Source organism: Chrysemys picta, chromosome 11 (assembly GCF_011386835.1).
Source record: "Chrysemys picta bellii isolate R12L10 chromosome 11, ASM1138683v2, whole genome shotgun sequence".
Lineage (NCBI taxonomy): Eukaryota > Metazoa > Chordata > Testudines > Emydidae > Chrysemys > Chrysemys picta.
The window spans coordinates 32,539,340-32,564,498 of NC_088801.1; the positions used below are offsets into that span (position 1 = coordinate 32,539,340).

Consider the following 25,159-nt stretch of genomic DNA (forward strand, 5'->3'; position numbering starts at 1 on the left):
TTTCTTTACATGAAACCGTACTATTTTCCCTGCCTCACTGAGTGAGCAGAATGGATGGTGCTTACTTAAACAGTTATTCAATATTTTGTTTTATCCAACTTGTTCCATGTGGGGCCCTACATCTTACTTACTTCCCACTATTCAAACCCCACTCTGATGTTGGAATTATTAATTTCCTCACGAGTTTGTCTATGGTGCTCATCCCCTTTGTATAATTTATTCAAATATTAATGAATTTATTTTCAAAACACTCCTATGAGATGAAGGGGTATTATTATCCTCATTTTTCAAATAAGAAATTAAGGAACAGAGATTAAGGTCAAAATATGTGGTAATTTTGGGTTCCCAATTTGAGATTCCTAGAATCTCATTTTTCAGAGTACTTAGCATTATAGATCACTGTAGCCTTGAATGGGTGCATGCTCAGTGCAGACTGAATCTTCGAGGAATTTAGCTACTAGAATTTAAGAACCTTTTTCTAAGCATATGTGAACTGAACTGTGATTTTCCAATGACTTATAACTTGGCCAAATTGGTGCAGAGATTCATGGGGACAATAAATGGCACATTCTTGACAAAATGGCTGCCAAATTCCTGCTCCAAAGCATAGGGGTGCTAAAGCTTTTCAAGTAAAAGGTTGACAGAATTTTTAAAATAGGCAACATAGTGTATTTTTTTCCTAGCCTTCTTCTCAGAAATAATAGAGCCATTTGGAAGAAATTTTCCAACAATATTCAGTCTGAGGCAGATACTTGGAATTGAAAATTTCACTCCAGATTGCTGAAGTTTGGCAAAGTTATAAGCAATTGAAAAAAGTCTTATTAACATTGCCCAACACTTCCATTATAATAGGGGTGCTCCCAGCTCTGCCTGTAAACAGAACATATCCGAACCCCTGATCTTCCCTCCACATAGTACATATCAGCCATGCCCCCTGCAACTTTCTACACACTTTGATGTTCCCCTATACAAGTATCCATCCTCTCCACAGCTGCAGAATTCAGAAAAGTCACTTCTAACAGAGGGTCTAGGGAACATGGCTTGAGAGGGGGCTTCAAAGAAAGCCACAAATATTGGGATCGTGAGCTTTGCTTTAAAGATACCTTTAAGATTAAATTGTTGCATTATATTAAAAATGTGTGTTTACACAAAATTATGTAGCATACGAGACAGACCCAATGAAAGTTTGCATCAACATACAGTACCATTTGTTTTTATACACATACTCTGTACACAAACCATTCTGGGAAAACAACAACTGAGGCAGAATTTTATGAGCCAGATTATGTTCTTTTGAGCAGGAGGCTTTCTCCTTCCAGTCTAGCCCTACGTGAAAGTTGGGTGGGGAATATTTGAGATGGAGCAGAAGAGGTTCTACCAATCTCAGCTGAGAGTATTTGGTGTTCAGAAAAGGCTGGTAAGAATGTTTTCTGGGGGGGTCTCAAGCTATGTTGTGCCCCTGCTGCCCTCTGATACTACTAATGCTGGCCATGTATCAAGATAACATTAATCCTTTACCTGTGAAAAGATGTACAAGGGCAGACCCTTATGCTCATGTGAAGTTCTAATTAAGTTCTAATTAAGTCAATGGGACTCTAAGTGGATGCAAGGGTCCATTTTAGTGAACCCCTGTGATGGAACTATTCTATTCCCTTGTCCACATGGGCAAGGGTTTTTTGGTAAGAGGGCGTTTTTTGGTTTAGCTGATCTCACTGGGAAAGGAGTTTAAGCCAAACCGGGGGGGTGGGAGGGCAGGGGGAGGCGGGAGGAGGGAGGGGAAGATCGCAAACACTCATACCAGAATAAGAGTGTGCAAACAAAGTACAACTATACCACTGTAACTATGCCAGTGTAACTTGTAAGCAATTTTCCTGTGTAGATAAGACCGATACAGGTTCTTATATCATCTGTATGATTGTAATATCTGAGTGCCTTCCAGGAGCTCATTAACACCAACAGATATTAAAGATATTACCTCACCAACCTTGTCTTCGATGACAAACATCTGTCATGGATCAAGGTCACAGATAGCAGCTCTCAGCTGTGGTGGGGGTGGGGGAGTGGGGTGTTTCCAAGGAAAAAATTTGGTCAGGATCTGTGGTGCTCCAAAAACCTCTCAAATTTGTAAAGTGTGTGCATCTAAATATATTATACACACACACACATATATATAAATAAAGATTGAAAAATGAATATTACAAGTTATATATTTGTATGCCAAAGAAAACATGCTATATTCAGAAACAATATTTTATATATATTTTATATATATAAAATATGTGTGTGTGTATATGTACACACACACACACGTACGTACATAGATATATACACACATATATAAAAATATCTTCATTGTTCATTTATTCATCTTGACTCTTACTTTCCAAAGAAGTGAGTGCTTTGTTTTCAAATCTCCTCTAATGGGGTTGAATAACTCTCAAGTTCAAAGAATCCTCCAAAGAGAAATGTATTCCCATCCCAGAGATTCTTCCCTTGTCTGTTCACTCTCGTCAATAGGATTTTAATTCTCAATCAAATCATATCACCACATCACAACTGATAATTTTCTGGGTTCAAGGCAAAATTTGTGTTATCTTAATGATGTCTCCTTCACTGCATTTCAAATGGTCAGTGAGTGACAAACATGATGGGTTTATTATTATTATTATTTTGTATTGAAAAAATGATTTACCTAGTATGAGGCAGGTCATGCAGCAATCTGATGGCTTCAGGCACTTACTGAAAATAATACTGAATTCATATAGTATACAGTGAGGGCCTGTGGCTTCAGTTATCTTAGATCATCTCATTTCTCCTTTGCATTAGACGAGTCAGCAGAAAAAGAAGACAAGAAAATGGATCCACTGAGAGTCTACAGCTCACATTAATATTCATTACTGTGCACTGTTCAAACCACAAGGGAAAAAGCCTACATTACGATAGCAATATTTTTGACATAAAGTTCAGATTTCTCTGCTACAAATTTGAGATGAGGATAGCTTTAATGATTTTAGAATTAGCTTGTTATTTAGGTTCTATTAGACAATTATATTTTTATACATTGAGCTGGGTGAGCTGTGGGTTTTCAGTTTCTTCTTTAATGAACGCTATTAGTAAAGGATTTAATTGAAGTTTCTGCCTTGGGCAACACAACGTTTTATTCCCAGTCATATTTTAATTTTCTGAAACTCAGGCTGTTCTTTGCAAGAATACTTCATTTGGATTTTTCACATTTTAGTACTGGATGTAAAATATGTTTGCACTCAAGTGTCCTAAAACTTATCACTTTAAAATGTATACCGTACAAGTCTGAAATTAGCTCCTTAGAGTGTTTTACTAACATTATTACTGTATAATAAACAAGCTTGCATTAAAATCGGAGACTCTCTCATTACAAAAGCTTGCCAACATTTGGGAAGATTGAAAAATAAATATTACAAATTATATACTTGTATACTGTATTCAGAAACAAGGAATAAAGGGGGATATTCACTTTACTCACATAAAAGTCAGAATAATTAGGCTTTATGTAGGTGAATTGGAGGGTCCCCCTGTCTGGAGCTGCTTCTCCAATCCAGGGGTTGGAGTTGCTGCTACTGCTCCTTCGTGCTGCATGTAAGGTGCATTAAGGCTGGTAGATCACAATCATCCTTGGCAAGTAGGGGGAACTAAGCCCTCTCCCCATTCACTATGCCATAGATGGCTCTCCCTACACAGCTTCAACACAGCGCTTTAACCCTTCTGCCCATCCTCCTCTCCAAAGTGAATTTCACTCTAGAAGAGCACAAGTGTTCTACAAAAGCATATCAATAGTTTGTCAGTGGAAGAGTCTAGATTATTTAATACATTTTCAGGGTTAGCAAGAATATCACCAGCTATACATGTAAATCCCTTTCAAGTTGGAAATGCAAAGATATTAAATTATTCCCTCTAAAAGAGGTGACATTTCTTGAAGGAAATGTAAGAGCTCTTATGCTTTAAAAATTTCTGTACTCAAATTCCTTATTTTGCATCCAAAAATTGGTTGTTTTAAAAATAAGCAAAATTTTCTAAAGATACCTGGGGTGAATTATGGCCAAGTTTGTAAGCCAAGCTACATATTATCAGCATCAAATCATCTCGCTTTACAAATGAGGGGGTGTACCATGTAAAACAAAGGAAAGTCTTTTTATTTAGAATATGTATTAGAACATTACAGCAACATGACATTTATAGTAAACAGCGTAAAGGTTTGATGCCTGACACTGAAATGCGCTGGACCATCCTTATGGTCTTAAAACCTATGGGATTTAATTGAGACTTTTCTGAATCACCCTGTAGAGCAGTAAAATATATTTAAATTCTATAGGATGGTACAAAAAACAATGAAAAGGTTATCATTTTCTATTTAATTATATAGGACATATCTATAAGGACAAATTCATTGCTGACCTTACTGAGTGCACTGCATCTTTAATTGCAATGGAATTGTACTCCCTTACTTCAGTGGTAAATTTAGCTCATTGGGAGGTCTGCATTAAGGAAAAGTTCTGTGCTCCAAGACAAGAACTCAGATATCTACGGAAAACTCCAAATATATAACGAGTCTTTGTTTATTTTTCTTCTATTTTTTGCACATGCAAACAAACGCATACTGTTAATACTAGGTTTCCCAGCCCCCCCAAATTTGCTCCGTCTTCTTCCTGTGTTATAACCTGTATTCCAAATGAGCACATTAGATTGGGGTTCTCTGAGGTCTGAAAGCCTAAGTGGGCAATTGGAGATTACGTCAATAAAAATTCTACCTTCTTGAAGTGTGTGTGTGCATGTGTGTAAGAGAGAGACTTACAGCCACCTGCATCACCTAGAAGGGCTTCCTTCAAAGCTCAGTTAACTCCATTCCTGATACTACAACAGGACATCCCAACCATATTGTCAGAGTGGATGGCACAGCGAGAAGACGGGACTCTGAGGTGCTCTCTCCTCTCCCCACAACTAGGCAAATAAAAGTATGGAAGTGGTAGCAGTGTTGCCAGCTCCACATAGCAGGAAGTCACCAGACAAGCCCTTAAAAGTTGCTAGATGTAGTTGTTTAAGCACTCAAAAGGAGTCAGAAGTGTCACCAAACAAAATTTCCAGAGAATTCAACAGAGAAGAAGATTATATATATATATATACACACACACACACACATATACACATATACGCACACACACACAGGCGAGTACAGTCACAAAACCATTCACAAGCAGCTCAACAGTGCCGATAAGATCCATTCCATGCTCTTCTTACTACATTCTGTTGCACACCAGAAGCAACTAAAACAGTACGCTGTCAACATCAGGAGGCTCCAAGGCACCCTCTGCTCATTGGGAAGGAAACTGCAGCCCTCTGCTCATTGGGAAGAGCGCTCTGTACACTGCAGTCCAGGTTGGCTGGGGTTGGTTAATTTCAGCTGAGCCTTGCCTTTCTTGCCAGCCTGGATTTAAGCCAGCAGGTTAGTGAAAGGGAGAGCCCAGAACCAGGGGGAAGAGGGCATTCGCCTGACCTGAGCTCAACGCTGCAGGGAGCTAAGAAAGTAGATTTAAAAACAAAAGTCTGCTAGCCGGACCCCTTCCCCCCGTTTCCAGGGTTTCATTTCTGAAAACAGCTGGGCAGCTAACCCCAGGCCAACCCAGGGGAAGGAGTAAAGGGGAACTGAAATCAAGCTCGCTCCACCTTTGATCCTGTACTAAGAGTTTCATTCTGGGAGGCATGGTGCCCCCTACCCCATTGGGGCACATGGTCCTGTCTCATTCCACTCCACCTTCCATCTGTGTGGCTCTCCTCGCTGGCTAACCTGCCTCCCCCACCCAGCCCGCTTCATTAGCCATCTTTCCCTGCATTACAGGGGGTGCTGCCTAATATGGAGCAGTGAAAAAGAACACATTTGGGTAAAAACAAGCCCTGGCTAATGTGCTGCTCTCTCCAAAGTGCGCCTGGCTTTAGCAAAGTGTTTAATTAGCCTCCACAAACTTCTTTTCCTCGCCTGCAGATTATAGTGATCTCAGCCAAAGAAGTCCTGGAATGTGATTCCTTTCGAGGACATGCTCAATTGAGACATGACGACATTGGCGTACATCAAAATGTAGTACGAAGAGCATGGAATGGATTTTATTAACATTACTGAGCTGCTTGGGAATGATTTTGTAACTACATATTGGTGACTCCTTTCTCTGAATGTCTCTGTATTTGGCAGTGAAAGTCACTAGATTTGTCACTGGTCACTTTGACACTTATTTTCTTGCTAGGGAAACCAAAAAGTCATTAAATCTAGTGACAAAGTCGCTAAGTTGGAAACACTGATGGTAGGGAGGGCAAAAATAAAATAAAAAGAGTGTGAGAGAGAGCGCGCAGACACAGGACAGAAAGGGAGGGCTGGGGATCTCCCTGTGAAAAGTCGGGAATACTACGTAAAATTTCCTGCATCTTAGACTAAAATGTTTTATGCAAAAAGCAAATAAACTGAACATAAAACAATAAAAGGAATCCTATCTGGGATTTCAGAATAACTTGACAGTGGAAAAATTATATTACAAAATGTGCACCAGAAACCCAGATGTGATCATCCAGCTTCTGTCACACTCACAAACCTAGAAAACCTTTAAAAAAAATCCATCAGGATAAGTTTTGAATGTTTATGTAAAGCAAATTATATCCTTCTCCCTAGGACACTAGATTTCCACACCCACTTCCAAACTACAACCATAACCAGGGCTCCCAATGTTTCTTTGTCCTACACAAAAGAGTACCATACAAACCAGATGTTTGCTTTTATGTAATATTTTGGCACCAAACTTGGTTAAACAGTTTAAAATTCAGGAAGTCAGGAGAACAAACAAACAAACTTGTTAACTTGTCCCTCTGTCTGACTCTGGCAGGCAGTGGCCTAGTACATTATTAACTTCTGTAATTCCCCACCTTACTGAGAACTGTCTCATTGTACTTTGTTTCACATCAAAATTATACACCAATTTTACAAGGGAAAATTGGTTTCTTTGAGTTCATAGTTATGTTGTTTCACCACAGTTGAGGTCTACCCTCACTTCCATGTCTGGCAAATCAGTAAACTGTGGCAAACACATGCAAGCAAGCACAAACCCACAACTTGCCTCTGTATTAGAGATTTGACTGTGAAAAACCTGAGTTTATTCAAATGTAAATCTTTCATGAACAACTGATGAACCAAGCAGGGTTTGCATAGCTCTAAGGACCTGATCCAAAAGTTCACTAAAATCAATGGAAAGACTCCTACTGACTTCATTGGGCTTTGGATCAGGCACCAAGGAAATCAATCATGACATTCACACGTGTTTCTCATCTGACAGTACACACAGTACTAAATTCTAAGCCACTGAGCCATCCAGATTTCATAAATTTTGATTCAGTAATTTATAGGGCTGTTGACTAATTGCAGTTAACGTATTTGATTAACTCAAAAAAATTAATCGCGATTTAATCAGTTTTAATTGCACTGTTGAACAACAGAATACCAATTGAAATTTATTAAATATTTTGGATGTTTTTCTACATTTTCATATTGTATTGTGTTGTAATTGAAATCAAAGTGTATATTATTTTTTATTACAAATATTTGCACTGTAAAAATGATAAAAGAAATAGTATTTTTCAATTCGCTTCACACAAGTACTGTAGTACAATCTCTGTCATGTAAGTGGAACTTTCAAATGTATATATTTTTTGTTACATAACTGCACTTAAAAGCAAAACAATATAAAACTTCAGAGCCTACAAGTCCACTCAGTCCTACTACTTGTTCTGCAATCGCTAAGACAAACAAGTTTGTTTACATTTACAGGAGATAATGCTGCCCTCTTCTTATTTACGTCACCAAAAAATGAGAACAGGCATTTGCATGGCACTTTTGTAGCCAGCATTGAAACAGGCATTTACATGCCAGATCTGCTAAACATTCGTATGCCCCTTCATGCTTTGGCCATCATTCCAGAGGACATGCTTCCATGCTGATGACACTAGTTAAAAAAATAATATGTTAATTAAATTTGTGACTGAACTCCTTGGGGGAGAACTGTATGTCCCCTGCTCTGGTTTACTTGCATTCTGCTATATATTTCATCTTATAGCAGTCTTGGATGATGACCCAGCACATGTTGTTCATTTTAAGAACACTTTCACTGCAGATTTCACAAAACACAAAGAAGGTACCAATGTGAGATTTCTAAAGACACCTATAGCACTCGACCCAAGGTTTAAGAATCTGAAGTGCCTTCCAAAATCTGAGAGGGACGAGATGTGGAACATGGTTTCAGACGTCTTAAAAGAGCAACACTCCAATGTGGAAACTACAGAACCCGAACCACCAAAAAAAAAAAAAAAAAAAAAAAAAAAAAAAATCAACCTTCTGCTGATGGCATCTGACTCAGATAATGAAAATTAACATGCATCTGTCCGCACTGGTTTGGATTCTTTTTCAGCAGCACCCGCCATCAGCATGGACGCATGGCCCCTGGAGTGGTGGTTGAAGCATGAAGGGACATGTGAATCTTTAGTGCATCTGGCACGTAAATATCTTGTGACGCCAGCTACAACAGTGCCATGAGAATGCCTATTCTCACTGTCAGGTGACACTGTAAATAAGAAGCGGGCAATATTATCGCCTGCAAATGTAAACAAACTTGTTTGTCTGAGTGATTGGCTGACCAAGAAGTAGGACTGAGTGGACTTGCAGGCTCTAAAATTTTACATTGTTTTATTTTTGAATGCAGTTATTTTTGTACATAATTCTACATTTGTAAGTTCAACTTTCATGATGAAGAGATTGCACTACAGTATTTGTATTAGGTGAATTGAAAAATACTATTGCTGTTTTTTTTTTACAGTGCAAATACTTGTAATAAAAAATAAAGTGAGCATTGTACACTTTGTATTCTGTGTTGTAATTGAAATCACTATATTTGAAAATGTAGAAAACACCCAAAAATATTTAAATAAATATTTGTTGTTTGACAGTGCAATTAATTGTGATTAATTTTTTTAATTGCTTGACAGGCCCTAGTAATCTACGTAGAGCATTTTACCTCATAATTGGCACAATGCGATCATATGCCCAGCACCCTCAACTCCCATCGACTTCAGTGGGTACCCTCTGAGGGCACTCAGCCCCCTTCAGGAAATGGCCTAATGTTGGGGGCTTCGGGAGCATAATAAATGATTGCTCTACTGAAAAAAAAATAGGAAGGTTTACTTTTAGCAACAGGAATCAGAATGTTTCCCTTACTCTTTTCTCACCACACACTTCCAAGTTTGTCTCAGAGACATGTCTGATTGGACATGATGAGACAAACATAGAAAGAGTGCTCCATATTCCTCAAGGCACTGAAGGGTTTAATGCCTACCTTAATAAGCTGAAAACTAGGTTCAACATTTGTTGTAAAAGGGACAAGAACAAACAGCCACTAATGTTAATTTAAGTAGAAAAGTGGTGATGAGGGGTCCTACATGGTGTAAAATGCTCAGCCATCATCTGAAAGAAATTAATAAAAGCCTCCCTGTGCATGTGGAACAGATCCTGAAACACAAGAAAGAAACTTGGCAAAATGATAAGACATCTGTTTTCTCTTGCTCTGGACAGGGTCACAGCTAACAGATAGTTATTCAGAAACATGTGACTCGGCAGTGCTCGCAGCATGGAAGATCCTCAGGCTGATACAGCAGGGATTAAATGCTTGTCTGCCTTTTTACAGAAACTCTTCAAGTTTACAACTGGCCCATATCTAATTTAAATATCAGTTGTGGCTCCAGCTTTAAGACAGTTTGGCCAATGACTGTAAGTGAGTTGAAACGGCATTAGCTTAATTTTGACTTGTTATCTAGCATTCCAAACAAACGGTATATTTTTAATTAGCTACCTAAATATCTTAATTTGTTTTCACAAAGCACAGCTATAGTATAAATGATTAGAGCAAGACTGGTTTAAAAGGTAGTTTTTAGCTACAGTACAACACTGCAATCAAGTTTGCAACCATCTATGTAATAATATGCTTCTTGTCTTCCTTGGCACTCTTGCTTTCTCCTTAAATCTACTGCAGGGGAACACGCAACAATTCTGTAACATGGCCCATTATCATCCTCATCTTCAACACAGACCTACAGCCCACCAAGAGGTCCCAGCATGGGAACAAAATGCAGCACCACAGGCTGAGATGGGTAATTTCTGTGGGCTGCAGCTCTGAATTGAAGACAAGTAATTGCTAACTGTTCCATTTTATGCAAATTAGGTTTTAGCCCTTGGGCTCCTGAAGTGATGGTCATTCAGTCCTCAGGTGGGAAAGGTTTGGCCCTCCTTTAATCTACTGTATAAACAATTTTAATCAACTTTCTTGTAAAGTAATATACCTACACGTTCCCTGTGTTTTCTATACAGCTAATTAGAGTTTGCTAGTGGGAAAGTTAAGGAAAACTGCTTAATTTTCTTAAACTAATCCATCGTCATTCTAATATGGGTTTTTATTGTACTGTCTATAGAAATGCCTGCAAAATGGGCAGATAAAATATATTTATGTGAAGTATTCAGTGTCCATAAATGGCTGTGAAAAAAGTTTGCTAGAACTCGTCTGTTTGCATGTAACCTGTTTTAGACATTCAGGAGTCATTATATAGCAGAGTCCACTTGCAAAATAAAACGTTGTAATATTCCTCACCATATATTTTTACTACCCTAACTAATCAGATTTAGTGCACTAGTTACCATGGTAACCCACAATTATTTACTTCCCTTTCTCTGCAGGAATGTAAACTGACTTAATTCTCCAGCAGGCTGTCATGGTGAAGACCAGTACAAAAACCCAGTACATTCTCAAAAGTCATATGAGTTAGCCATTTGCCATAGCTGTTCACTCAAAACCATGTTCTTTGGCAGTGACCTAAGGGGATGTCTGCCCTACAACATTAAACAGAGATAAAAAATGGTTAACCTTTAACTTCTCTTACAGAGATGGTTACAGGTGGCACACAAGGTCTTTTTTAGATACAAGCAGGGACAACAATGTGCAAGTCAGATTTTATGTAATGGTGACAATGCATATCTCCCAAATACGTTTAAAAAATGAAATGTCAACTAAAAGTGAGTTAGTGCATTAAAAAATGATTGTGTAACACTTCTGGCTGGGCTGTCAGCATGTGGTGAGTGCTTCACGGCTCTGTCTTCTTAATTGTTAGGAAAAGAATATAAAGATTACTGGCCGACATTTGCACACAGATCATTCTGGGACGAGACAGTGGCCTAATATTAGCTCATTACATTGTCATGTGGGAGATATTTGGTCTTCTGCTTTCTGAGCCAGCAGAACTTGGCAGAACAGAGAGATGATGCTCTCAAGGATAGAGGGAGAAACAGGGAAAGGGTGGGGTGGAAAATGTGCTTTGCATTGCTATCACAGGCATCCCTAATAGACAATCTGGGTGGGAAACAGTGTTCTATAAGGGCCCTGTTACCTGCTCATCCCTGGAGGATGTTGGGATGGCTGGAATTGTTTTAGCTGGAGATCTGATGCTATGTCCTGTAAGGCAGAGGCATTCCCCAGTTGTTATGGAGTCAGAAAGTAAGGGAAGGTTTAAAAGGGAGGAAAATATGACAATATGAAACTCGAAGTCCTGGTTCCTAGGAAGGTGCTGCTATGGGGGCAGTATAAAGCCAACAGCAGTTGAGTAGGATTGGGCAAATCTCTAAATGGATTAGCAGTAGCTCCTTCCTCCACAAAAATTAAATGTAAACATTAACACATGGAACACCCATCTCTGCTATTGGTTTAAGCTACATAAACCTTCTCAATCCATCCTGTGAAATTCTTACTGAATATATTAAAAGCTCTTTATGAGGAAGAAAAATTTCAAATATTATCCAATAAAGACTCAACATACAGAATAGTTATTAAAAACAAACCATACACCTTTCACCATATTACTTAGGAAACCTGAACCAAATAAAATAGGTCATATTGTTATACTAGCAACCTAGGTGAGCTCAACAAAGGAGAAACCAAAATGCCATATGAAATAAGTAGAAAACTCTGGATTCAAAAAACTGTCATCTAATTACTGACCCTGAAAAATGGAAGGTTATCTCTCTGTTCCTTAAGGGTCCCATTCTCTCTTACTCAATTCAACAGGAGCAGGATTGGCACTAATTATTTTCTATCCACTTCAACAAGCAGTATACAAAATACCATGCCATCACACAGTAAACTCCATTATTTATCATCTAAGAATGCCCTAACACACATTTTTGCAGTTATATTTTATTGCAGTTAACATCATATACAGTATTACAAGATTTAAGTTAACTGGAGACTGCAGAAGCAATCCTTCAGTTATATCCCAGTTTATGTATCTTCCAGGTTATCTATCTCAGAATTATGGAGGGCTAAATCCACTCTACCAGGATTCAATCGTATGATTTCAGGGAATAAGTAGTTTAATCCTAGTCCTTAAAGCCTCTAAACCTTTTCCCACTGGCATTTAAAGTATGATTTGTTAATTTCAAGATGGCATTTTAAACATCACTTCTACAAAAGGCCTTTTTCAACAACAACATTTTAATGCTCTGAGGAGAGTCTATGTATGCCAAAACCTGGCTTACCTCCATAGATCCCTGAACATTACAGCATTCAAACAAGACAAGAGGCATGCTTAAAAGGGATCTTTATTTCTTGTCAATCGTAGTAATGGAACATTGCTGAACAAGTCTTAGACACAATTCATTGTCAATTCATGAGGATGGAGACATTCCTAAGTGCCTCTTTGACAAAAGGACAATCCTTACTATGAAGATGCTGTGCAGAGCTTTCAAAGAATACAAAGTAGTAGGTTCTTCAGAGCTATTAAGGTCTCTTTTATTAATCTGATTTAGGGAGCCACAGCAGAGCACAATCACTAAATTTGAAATAGTAAATGAGAGATTTTTATTTTTATTTTATATGTTGAAGTGTTTGTCTAGATACTCCAAGTGCATGTACAATTAGGCAATTACCTGCGTTTCAAAAAGAATATAAAATAATTAGAAATTGGACTCTCCCTTTTGGATAGTCAATTAATTCATCAAGACTAACAACACCTTCATCTGCACGATTAGTATTCATGCCTGGTACTAGGGTTACCATTCGTCCGGATTTACCCGGACATGTCCTCCTTTTGTGTGCTAAAAATAGCGTCCGGGGGGAATTTGTGAAGCACTCACAATGTCCGGGATTTCCCCCTCCCCCCGGCTGGGAGGGCTGCAGGAAAGTCCCGGGCTGGACTCCGGAGCAGCTTCCTCCTCCCACCCCCCCCTCCCTGCATTCTGAGCCGGCCGGCAGCTCCTGCTCCTGCAGCCCGCTCCGGCAACCCTGTGCAGGGCCAGGGACCGGGTTTTGTGTTTTGCAGGGGAGCTCAGCCATGTGTCCGGCTGGCACAGAGCCCAACACCCTGTTCTGAGCAGCAGGAGAAGGGACAGGGAGGTTCTGGGGGGGCTTTTGGAGGGGAGTGGAGAAAGTTTTGGGCAGTCAGGGTACAGGTAGGGGGTAGGGTCCTGGGGGGCAGTTGGGGGGGGGTCTTAGGAAGGGGCAGTTAGGGGACAAGGAACAGGGAGTCTTAGGTAGGGGGTGGGGTTCTGGAGGGCAGTTAGGAGCAGGGGTCCCAGGAGGGGGCAGTCAGGGGACAAGGAGCGGGGGGTAGGGGGCTGGGAGTTCTGGGGGGGAGCTGTCAGGGGGCAGGAGTGGGGAGAGGGATCGGAGCAGTCAGGGGACAGGGAGCAGAGGGGTTTAGATGGATCGGGAGTTCTGGGGGGGAGCTGTCAGGGGGCAGGAGTGTGGAGAGGGATCGGAGCAGTCAGGGGACAGGGAGCAGAAGGGTTTAGATGGGTTGGGAGTTCTGGGGGGGCTGTCAGGGGGCAGGAGTGTGGAGAGGGATCGGAGCAGTCAGGGGACAGGGAGCAGAGGGGTTTAGATATGTTGGGAGTTCTGGGGGGGGCTGTCAGGGGGTGGGGAGTGGTTGGATGGGGCGTGGGAGTCCCAGGGGTCTGTCTGGGGGTGGGGGTGTGGATAATGGTTGGGGCAGTCAGGGGACAAGAGGCAGGGAGGCTTAGATAGGGAGTGGAGTCCCGGGGGGCAGTTAGGGGCAGGGGTCCCAGGAGGGGGCAGTCAGGGGACAAGGAACGGGGGGAGGGTTGGGGGTTCTGGGGGGGCGGGAAGTGGGAGGGGCAGGGGCGGGGCTAGGGCGGGGCTCCTCCCGTCCTCTTTTTTGCTTGCTGAAATATGGTAACCCTACCTGGTACACACCTTGTCTTCCTGCCTCAAGAGCCTGTGATGAGATCCAGGCCTTGCATTATGCCCTGAATGTCATCAGACTCTGGTTCTGTCAGACCAAGTGAGGAAGGTGAGAATGCCCCTTACAGAAAAATTATCCTCTGGGAGGGTGAGAGTTTGAGTGCCACAGCTGATCAATGAGGGCATCTCTCAGCTATTCAGGGCCAAACTATTTAGAATATTACACAAAGCCAACGTCAAGTTGCACCCAGAAACCAACTGGAGGCCACCACCTCCTAATTCACCTCATAGCTTACATCACAACAGCCCCATATACACACTGAAAAAGAGGGGTAACACAATGGGATCCTACATGAAATACCACTTGGGACAATTGCTCAATACCACCCTCGGGGAATCTTCCAGAATAAAAAGGAATGAAGCCACTTGAATCCACAGGTGAGTCAATAACATCTCATGGTAAACAGTATGAAAGACCTCTGACAGCTTTAGAAGAATCAAGATGGACACCTGATCGCCATCACCGAGAGCCATCATCAACCAACACAACCAGACACTGTTGAAGTTGCCTCACCACAAACTTCCCAATAATGTTCCCTAAGTTTAGAAAGAGGGGTAGAATTGAAAACATCAGAACCAAGAGATAGTTTCTTGTGCAAGAGCTAACAATTGCGTCTTAAACAGATGCTGGCATTTCAACATCCCTAAGGAAGATAAATGCCAATTATCTACAATGACCCATATCCATAGTAGTATTCAGCAACCAGGGAGGACGCGGATCTAATTCGCAGGATGTGGCTTGAATCCTATGACTCAGGCCCCCAAATCACCTCAGTGACCAACAATAGCTGAAACACAAGTAGAGAAGATTATGTTCTCTTGCCACGAGATCCACTTCCAAAGCACAAAGCTCAGTCAGATTCTGAATGATCTTATCCACAAAATAGCTTGACAGCGCACCAAGTCAAATATTTAACATAATCACTGGGAATAAACAACTTGGCTTAATTATACTGTTCACAACTTGAAGAGTTCTACCAACTGGGACTTGCAGATGCTGTAGTGGAAGCAAATCATTTTTAATTCAGATCCTGCACAGCTACAGCATGAGATTGCAAAAGTGCTGCCACAGTCAGATTTAGAACAAGACTTCCGCCAGCTAGATTTCTTTCCTACTGCTTTATCTGCTGAAGGTCCTCAGAATACCATACTGACTGTGAGCAAGATGAGGGTGTTTAGGAGCCACATTATTGATCATTTGGCGAATACGGTCTTATTATATCAATGACAGGTCAAGTCAATCAGTTGACCAGTATTCCTCCCCAAGCTCACTTGAAACTGGTTGCATCAGTCTCTGAGGCAGACCATGAGCAAGTAGGGTGACCAGATGTCCCAATTTTATAGTCTTTCTTATATAGGTTCCTATTACCCCCCACCCCCGTCCCGATTTTTTACACTTGCTCTCTGGTCACCCTATGAGCAAGTGGTTGTTATGGAAAAGGTACACCCCAACCTTTTCAAATGACAAGGCTGTAAACTACACTGTGAGCAAATTGGACCGCACAATTTAATTATAACAAAATTTAAAGCAGAAGGCAGCATGCAAAATGGGTAAAAATATACATACTATTTTATATAGTTTCCTGTATATAAAAAGATTGATTTTCCAAATCTTGGCCAAAATTATTTTAAAATGACTAGTGATTCTGAATGCCTCAATTTTTAGGCATCCAAGATGAGACATCTTAAATAGGCCTGATTTGCAGAGAGAAGCAGGCCCTCTTAAGGTATTACAGATTAGATGATCAATATTGAGGCACTTAAAATCACTGGGCACCTTGGAAAATCTTGGGTTTGGTTCACATTTTGAAAAGAAACAAAAATTACTCTCATATCAAAAGGTGGCACACCAATTTCCAGTCCAAAACAAACTTGTACGGATGCAAATGACTTATTTTAGGCACTCAAGTTTGAAAAATGTGGCCTGTGTGTTCTTGAGTGGTTCAGAAATTCAACAAAATTTTTACATATTCAGGACTCAGTTTTAACATTAGTGCTTACATAAAGCAATATCAACATATTTCATTGCTATTCAAAACCTGCTCCTGTTTGCTACCAGGTAGGGTAGACCCATTATATACGTATTTCAAAATGATTGTCTCAAACTAGAATGTTGGTCTTGCTCTGAAGGCATTATTGGTCATCAAAAATTATATTATTTATTTAGACAAAACATTCATCATCATTTTAACATACCATATCTTAAAAAAAAAAAATTAAAACATTAAATGACCACCAATGAAAACACACACATGCACACACAAAGAAATTTCACACCTCCCTGTATGTACGTACGTTCATGTGTGCCCATCTGTGGTGAAATATACATTAAGTACTAAACATTTGGTTTCTATTTTGTTGACCTGGAACCTGTCCAAACACATCTCGTGTTGTTAGCTTAACTGTTCTCCTCAGCTGAGAAGCTGTGGAAAAAATATCTCAACCAAAAAAAAAAAAGTCTGTACATAGAACCCCATGAATAGCTCCTAAGGCTTTCTTGATCTGTTGTATACTGTAATATTTTTTAAAAAACAGATTATTTAATCACTTGAATATTTTGTCTAGCTAGAATTCCACCTCAGAATTATTGGTTTTAAGAACTACTAAAAACTATTTATATACACAAAATATGCACAAATATTGTCTTTATTTATAAATTTGCATCGGTTTTTACGGCATTCTACTGGAAACAGGGCATTTAACAAAATGATTATTCATGTATTACCTCCCCAAATTTATGTCTTTCTGGATTTACAAAACTCACCCTCTATTAAAAAAACAAGAGTAATTGTTAACTGCAAATCTGATGCACAGGCAGGTACCATGAAAGGCAGACATTATAGCTGTTCAGAGATAATTCAGCTTCATGGAAGATTTTGATATTTTGGAATGAGAACCAAAAATTTTGAAATTCTCCAAAAACTTGACTGGATCCCTGGCCCTGAGGCAGTCTGTCATGTGGCTCTGGGACAGCACACTCTGGAAGCCTGGGGTCCCTGGCTCTCAGCTGGTGGGCTGCCCCAGGGCAACAGACCCTGGAAGTTCTGGGGTCCCTAGCCCCGGTGCATCCACTTGGTGGGATGCTCCGGAGCCACAAACCATGTAAGCCTCTGGTTTCCCAAAAAGCCCACCAGGCAGGCTATTGAAAAGCCAAGTGGTCTAGCAGGAAACCAGGCAGGTTTTGAAACCTGCCTGAGCCCCACTCCTATCAGAATTTTGGTGAAGCCAGTCTGTCTTCAAGGAACATTTTTTGATTTTGATAAATCTGAAGAAACACTGTTCTGCTGGAATTTTTTCAATTACCTTTCCAATTACCTTGACACCCTATACAAGAATACCTTGACAAATATTTTGGGACTTTCAATTATCTATGTGCACCTAACTCCTACAGGCTTCTGAAAATCCCACATTTAAGTTTTAATTCAGTTAACATAAAATATACTACAAGCCCTACAGAAACAATTCCAGTATATGCTGTTGAAAATTCACACCCCCGCCTGCCCCACCCCCGCAAAAAAAGAAATTTAGAGTGTGCTTCCCTATCATTACTGAGGCGCACCATCTGTAGATACATTAGGAACCGTCTCTACTCCTGGATTCTTTGGTAACTAGAACTGCTATTTTTCTCCTTCTGTACCAACCAGAAACTTGTAATCTATCATGTTAGCTGTGGATTTAGCTACAGTTATATAGAGTGGATTTCTCCAATGTGTTCTATTTGAAGATCCCCATAATGACCACTTGAAAGATTCAGCTAGTAAAGAATATGGCAGACTGATTACTCCGTGGTGCTCCACATACAGAGCACATAATAGCTGTGTCCTACAAACTACAGAAACTACTAATTTGTTTCCAGCTACAATTTGAGATGTTGACTTTAATCTGTGAAGTTTTATAGTGGTTATTTTAGGGCCTACTCTTTCTCCTACTGCAATCAGTGGCCAAAAAAAAAAAAAAAAAATCCCATTCAGTTCAGCGGGGGGTGGGTGGGGGGAAGGCCACCTTTCTAAGGCTGAGTCCTAGCTAACTATCCCCATTTTTAAACTCTGAAGTATGGTGGGGATTGGAGACACTGCATCCTCAATAGGGGGCCTTCAGCTTTTGAATGTGTGTTGCCAATGATCTAAAAAAGCACAAGTTTGTTCACTTTCAGGTTACACTGCAAGAATTTGCAGAGTACTTTTAAACTTACCTTTGCCATCTGTGCTTGGACTCCGCTAGCCTTCAGAGCGGAAACAGCCTTCTGAGCAGCTGCTGGGCTGTCAAAATCTACAAAACCGTAACCTGAAATTTAAAACATCTTTTACTGAGAAGCAAACAACCATTTTATAATGAAACAGTGCAAAAGCATTTTTTTTTTAAACGCGAAATTTGTGCGGGTGGAAGGGGACAATTTGATAGCCTTGGAAGCTGAAGATCTTCATTTAGTCACAGAACAGAACAGCAGTTGCCCAGCACTGTCCCACCAATGTCCTTCAACCACGAGTTGGAGGAACTACTTCTCGCAGTAAGAAGACAAGTCAGTTTTCATGCCCATTCATTTGTGGCTTATGCCAAAGCTTCCAACAATTATTATAATACTTTGTGTGATCTGGTTATTAGTCCATTAGGAACTAACCTGAGATCATATAGGCCACTAAATAGCAATCTCATGTTTACTTTTGGTCACTAAAATCCTTGCCCAGATTTTAACAAGCAACCTAGAAATGAAAGCCTCTGTACCCTATTACCAATCACCTAAACCATGGTGTGCTGATAAAATTGGTAAGCTATAGTTATTCCATCATGTGTACACAAGAAACAGTGGTTAGTTTAATTATACGATACGTGAAATCCTGTCCACCAGTGAAGTCAATGGGAGCTTTGCATTGACCTCATTGGGGCCAAGATTTCACCAAGTGTTTCTAAAATGCTTTATATTGCAGCAACACAGAGAGATGCTATAGACAACACCACATTTTTTATTTTTAAGTACAATAAACTAAATAAATAACAGTCATTTTTAATTCTAAAAATTGTCCCTGATAATTCTGGGAAGTACAAGAATTTTTTACATGTTACAAGTTGGTTATTAAGAAGGAATCTACCAATAGACTCCAGTGGAATTGGATGGCAAACAAATAACGCCTTTTATCAGGCAGTAACCTTACAGGCTAGGGTTTTCAAAGCTATCTAGGTGTTGGGTGCCATTACCTAATGAAACTAGCCACTGTCTGTCTTCAGGTCCCACTGAAAATCACTAGGAGTTAGGTGACTTAATCCCCTTGGTGCTTTTCAAAATCCCACTCAAAATAAACAGCCCTGTAAAAACAAGAGCAATCTTTGACTCAAGTCTACTTTGATAACAATAAATAAAATCCCAGTGCAGCGGAAAATGGCCCTGTGTCTCAGAAAGTGGCACTATTCGCTCTTAAGTATTGAAGCAAATCACGAAATAGGTCATTACAGCACACTGTGCTGCTGGAAATGCCACATTTTAGATGAGATGTAAAACTAATCCACTGGCTGCTTGTAATCATTAAAAATCCCACATCACTTTTGGAAAGAGTAAGGGTGTTATCAGAATGAAAATTTAGCTTCAAATACTAAACATATAAGGCTTGCAATACAATTAAATGTACCTTATGGATTCTGTATAGAGAAAACTATGTGCCAAAACATAACTTCTCGGAAGGAATATTGCCATTAAAAGGACACCCATCAGCTTTAAATCTGGTCACTTAAAAATTATTATAAGTAATTTCATGCAAAAGTGTTAGCAGGATTCGAGCCATAAACAGTATTCATCAGTTGACTTCCATAAGTCTTTTCTGGATTGGTGTGGGTGTGAGACAAACTAAGTACTGTCAAACGCATTAATAAATTGAAAGTGTAGAAAAATAGTTCTCTATTTTTTCCCCAGTTACAGTATAGCAGGTGTACATGTAAAACTTGGAGGTAAAAAGTTTTCAGATAAGTACAGATTTTGAATTCAGTGTTCCTTTGATTGATTGATTGATCCTGTGTTTAGAACCCATTCTGCATCATTGCCTCTAAGTTCCCCACAAAAAGATGGAACTCTATTAATGATGAGCTTTCCTTTCCTGCCCCTGCTTGTCAGCTTTGTACTCGTTCATGAGGTCAGTAGTTAACATTGCTAAGTCAGCCGACTCCATTCTTCCCTTTGCTTAGAAATTATCCTCATTATTGTCAGAAAGAATGTCTGAAACCTGATACGTGAGTGTCTGTTGCTACACCTCCACACACCACTTGTGTTGCTGGAGTATGCTCTCATAATAATTATATGAAATTTTGAAGGACAGTGCACTAAATTAACATATCCAGTGTATCTGAAAGAAGTTTATTATTTTTTCCAGCTATAATTATGTTCATGAAAACAAACCCTTTCTCTCCCACCAATATATTCAACAGGCATAGAACAAAAACACAATTAGGGTATTGGAACATGTAATTAAGTACTGCTTAAAACTACTCTGTTCTAATTAATAGAGCCAATTTGCACAATGTGTAATGTTTCCAGATACTTAGTACAGTCTAATGGTCTTTTGTAAAGCACTCTAATCTCCCCAAGCAAGGGGGAAAAAAAGCTGTTTTCTAACTCCATTCTCCTTTTTTAAAGCAGGGGCTAAATACCAGCAGTGCTGTGCCTATTAACTTAACTGGAGTCATCTGAAGTTTTGGCACACTGCTTGGGCATGGACTATTTGCCAATTGTACTGGGGACAAATATACAGACATTGGGCAAGACTAAACTTTGGTTTGGAATAAGAATGTATTTCATACATTCACTCACTCACTCACTCTCTCACACACGTTAAGAATATTTTAAAATCATTTGAAAACAAGTAGGCAAATATAATTTAAAGACAAACATACCTTTGCATTTGTTTGTTGTCTTATCCAAAATAGCCTTTGTGGATACAATTTTCCCATATCTAAAATTTTTTTAAAAAGGAAATAAAATATTATACTTGTGACATCCTGTTACAACAGAGTCCAAGATTGTGTAATTTTATTATTAAAATGTATTATTAAATCTTTATTATAAATTATTAAATCTTCTGTTCACTTTTAATTTATAATGTAACAAAATATAAGAATATATTGATAGAAACAGAAAAAAAATCATAAAGAAAAAACTTCAAACTTTAATCCTTGATTTATTAGATTTATATAGTAAGGTTTCCACTCTAATTTTCCATAACTATATAAAGATGACAAATGTAATATGTTAAAGATGGAGCTTATTCTTACTTTTGAAAATGTTTAATTTAAATAACACTTAGATCTTATTTTCATCTACAAGTCTGAAACCACTTTAAAAAGGTGGGCATACATCATTATTCCTACGTTACCTTATGTGTAACACATACTGCTTACCCAAACTCGGGAAAAGTATGAGTGTAATTTTAAACAAATAAAAACATGTGCTAGCTAACACATGTTAAAACCCTAAACATGATAAGAAGTGGTTTTAACAAGTGTTAGCTGATTTAGATGAACTCCACCAGATAATACATGGACCAGTAACAATGTGTTAAAACTAGAAGCTGCCCTGACTTCACTAGGATTCTAAAACATATTTGCTGACACTTTAAAACTAAAAATAACCACACTCTCTTTTTCCTAGTACTGACAACCCCAAAAGGAAAGAAATTCTCAAACCTGCAAAGTGCTGAATAGAACTGGTCAGGAATTTTCCACTGAAAAACTCACTTTCCACAGAATCAAAATTTTCCACCGAAATTTTTTGATTTTCCATCTGAAAATCATTTACAGTTCCATGGCTTTCCCACTCGTTGGCAGCCAGTCTAGGCTTCCCAGACATTTTGTTTCCACTGGCGGGCAGCCAGGAATCCGAGGGCGTTTATTTTGTTTCAGAAACATCATATTGTCCCGTTATGGGATGTTCTGCGCTTCTGAAACAAAATACTGTGGGATTTCAATTCCATGAAGAATTTCTAGTGGAAGTGGAGGGGTGGGCAGTTTGCCCAGATTTGGGATGTAAATATTTCCAAAAAAATTTAAATTTTTCATAGTATGGAGATTTTGTTTCCCAGTTCGCCTCTAGTACTAAGTACTCAACTCCACTTTGCTGCTGGCATTCAGCACTTCACACACTCAGGACCAGAAGTCATTGAGAGAGTTAGTGGCAGAATTAGGAACAGAACGTGGGTCTCTTGACTCCCACTAGACCACAACTTCCTCTATTTGCTTTCAAACTACATTTAATCCAGACACAAGCAGTACACGAGAAGGAGGAATATGGAACACAGCTAGTTCTTTACACAGAACAATAATATACTGTATTACATTAATACCTAACAGGATACTGTGCTTTCAATGTACAAGAATTGAAAATGCTAACTGAATTACACAAGTTGGAAAATGCTAAAACTCATCACAAATATGCATAAACCAACATATTATGGAATGCAGGAGAGAATGCAGCATAGGCAGCTCGTCAGCTGATATATAACCACAATAAAGAGGGGGAGGCAACTTTGAGTTGCCGGGTTCTTATGGAGCTCAGTAAGCAGTCAGACACCACTAGGGATGGTGATAAGGCAACATGTTAGACCACAGCAGCCACATAGTCTAAAAGTTATTTCATTTCCTGGTATAATACAGGAATATATGCAGATCTTTGCATATTTAGCATATTATGTAAAAAGTTGTAATGTAGCAATAGCAAGTTGTCACAATTCAGGGCAACTGCACTTGTATTCATGAAGTTTCACTGAAATGTTTCTGAAAGAGGCAGGAATGTACTTATGAGTCAAGAAGCCAGGTGGTCAAAGCCCTGGGATCTAACAGAGGCCAGTGCTAGTTGCATAGAGGCCCTGTACCTTCACCAGTACTATGTGTACTCTGCCTCCTTGCCTTCTAGACAGCATAGCTCCTACAAATAACCAGCTGCCCTGGAAACCCATAAAGGGGTTTCAATAGCATGAAGCTGTGCTAGTTGCTGGAGACCTGTCAAGCCACGGGGCTAGAACTCTAGAGCCATCACAGTATTTTTGTGATAGTCATACAGCAGAGGTGGCACTTTCCCTTTTTAATTCCCCATCTCCAAGCTAGAATATGAGGTTGTAGGCTTTCCTGTACTCACAGAAACATTCTGGTCCTTTATTTAGCTGGGTATGTACACATAAAGTAATGTAAATCACAGGAGTTGTTTCCTAAATATACAAGTGACTGAAGGAAGATGAGAGGTTTTGGTAGGTACACTAGAAATGAGACACTGTCCTTCTACATTAGAGTAGAACATATAGCAACTTTTTGTCAGACTGTACATCTCACAGTTATTTAGGGTTTTGTGTGCCACACAGAGGGACTCATGAAAACTTTTATGATCCCCGAGCATGCCCGATTCTTGTTTCTCTAGGGAACTAATATTGGGGAAATCACTTGTGTTTTAAAAGAGGTACAAGGAGGAAATAACCCAGTTTGATTCTCAGATCCCAAACTTAGTTTTCATGGCTCACAGTTGGAAATCCCCACCATCCTTTTATTTGTGAACTGAACGTGAAACTCATCGGATAGATGACAGACAGTAAACCCACTCTGCCATTTTTACAGAGTAGAACCATCTTCAGAGTAGAATCACACTTTATGAAAAACAGTGCTTTAAAAATACTGGGAAATCTCAAAGTACTGAATGACTGCTAAGATGATGATTATAAATTGGTGCATAATATTTTTCCCCCAGATGAACTGTTCTCCCTCCCTACCAGGACTGATCTTCTGATCTTGTGTGTTATCTTCTCCTTCTAACTGATTCAGCCTCACTTGCTTAATGTTATTAAGCCTTCTTTACACATTACCTTGTTTTAAAATATGCTTTTTTGAAATAGTATAGCAAAAAAGTACATCCACACCCTTTGTTTATTCTAGCTTAAACTACTTCTCTTGAGAATCATTGCATCCACGCAGCTCTGCATTTTTTTGAAATAGTCACAAGGCACTGTTGTTACTGTTTTTTGCTCCATTGTGGGATGCCTACTGGAATCTACTGGAATTCTGGGATTTGATGTCAAATGAAACTCCCATCATTCCCCTCCTGGCATCCCTATAAATCATCTCTTTTTTGCAGGCCATGCCATTTTTGAGTTACTGATAGGTATCCTGGAGAAAACACTGCTCACTGTTAGGGTTGAGATTAATTCTGATAAGCTTATTGGCATACGTGTAGGTTCTTCTATTATTTTTAATACTTTTTTCTGCAATGCTTTTTACCTCAAGAATAAAGTAGGTTTGCATAGGAAGTTCTGTTTGGTAACTTACAGCTGTTGACAATCACTCTTATCAGTCTCTGAAGAGAAAACAGGCAGGTATCCTTGGCAAACTGTCTGCTGGGAAATACAAAGTGAAGACCAGGAGCTGTGCAGCCAGGGAATACCCTGGTTAGAAGGAAGAGAGATGTGGGTCCCCATGAAGAAAGGCAATGGCTGGGGAGCTGGAAGCTGAGTGTGGGTGCTCTTGCTGAGTCACTGATAGGTTAGCTACAGAGTGATCACTTTGTAAAACACGTTTACACACGGATGATGTGGTGTTTTCATCTTTTATCATTTAACATTTTATTAGGAATTGATGTATTGGGGGAATTCCAATGAAACTTCTCAGCCTAATTTTTCATAATAAAACTTCTATTGATTCAACGTAATATTACAAACTTAAAACCAGTGGAACCGTGGCCAAACATGCATAAAGTATTGAAGTGCTTCCATATCTCGACTGATGAGCTCACATAGGTGTGTTGGTGGGGAAGGAGGGCTCCAAACCGTTCTCCTTTTTCT

The 25,159-nt window shown here is 39.5% G+C and overlaps 1 protein-coding gene across 12 annotated transcripts in view; it reads right to left on the minus strand.

Moving 5' to 3' along the window:
- Positions 1-25,159, minus strand: part of RBMS1 (RNA binding motif single stranded interacting protein 1) — a 187,161-nt gene that overhangs the window by 41,605 nt on the left and 120,397 nt on the right. For all 12 annotated transcript variants that reach the window (XM_005309422.4, XM_005309424.4, XM_042860798.2 and 9 more), the window contains exons 3-4: positions 21,237-21,295; positions 18,553-18,644 (exon numbers count right to left, since the gene is read on the minus strand). In XM_005309422.4, coding sequence (XP_005309479.1) covers positions 18,553-18,644; positions 21,237-21,295 — 151 coding nt within the window. The remainder of the gene's footprint in view (positions 1-18,552; positions 18,645-21,236; positions 21,296-25,159) is intronic.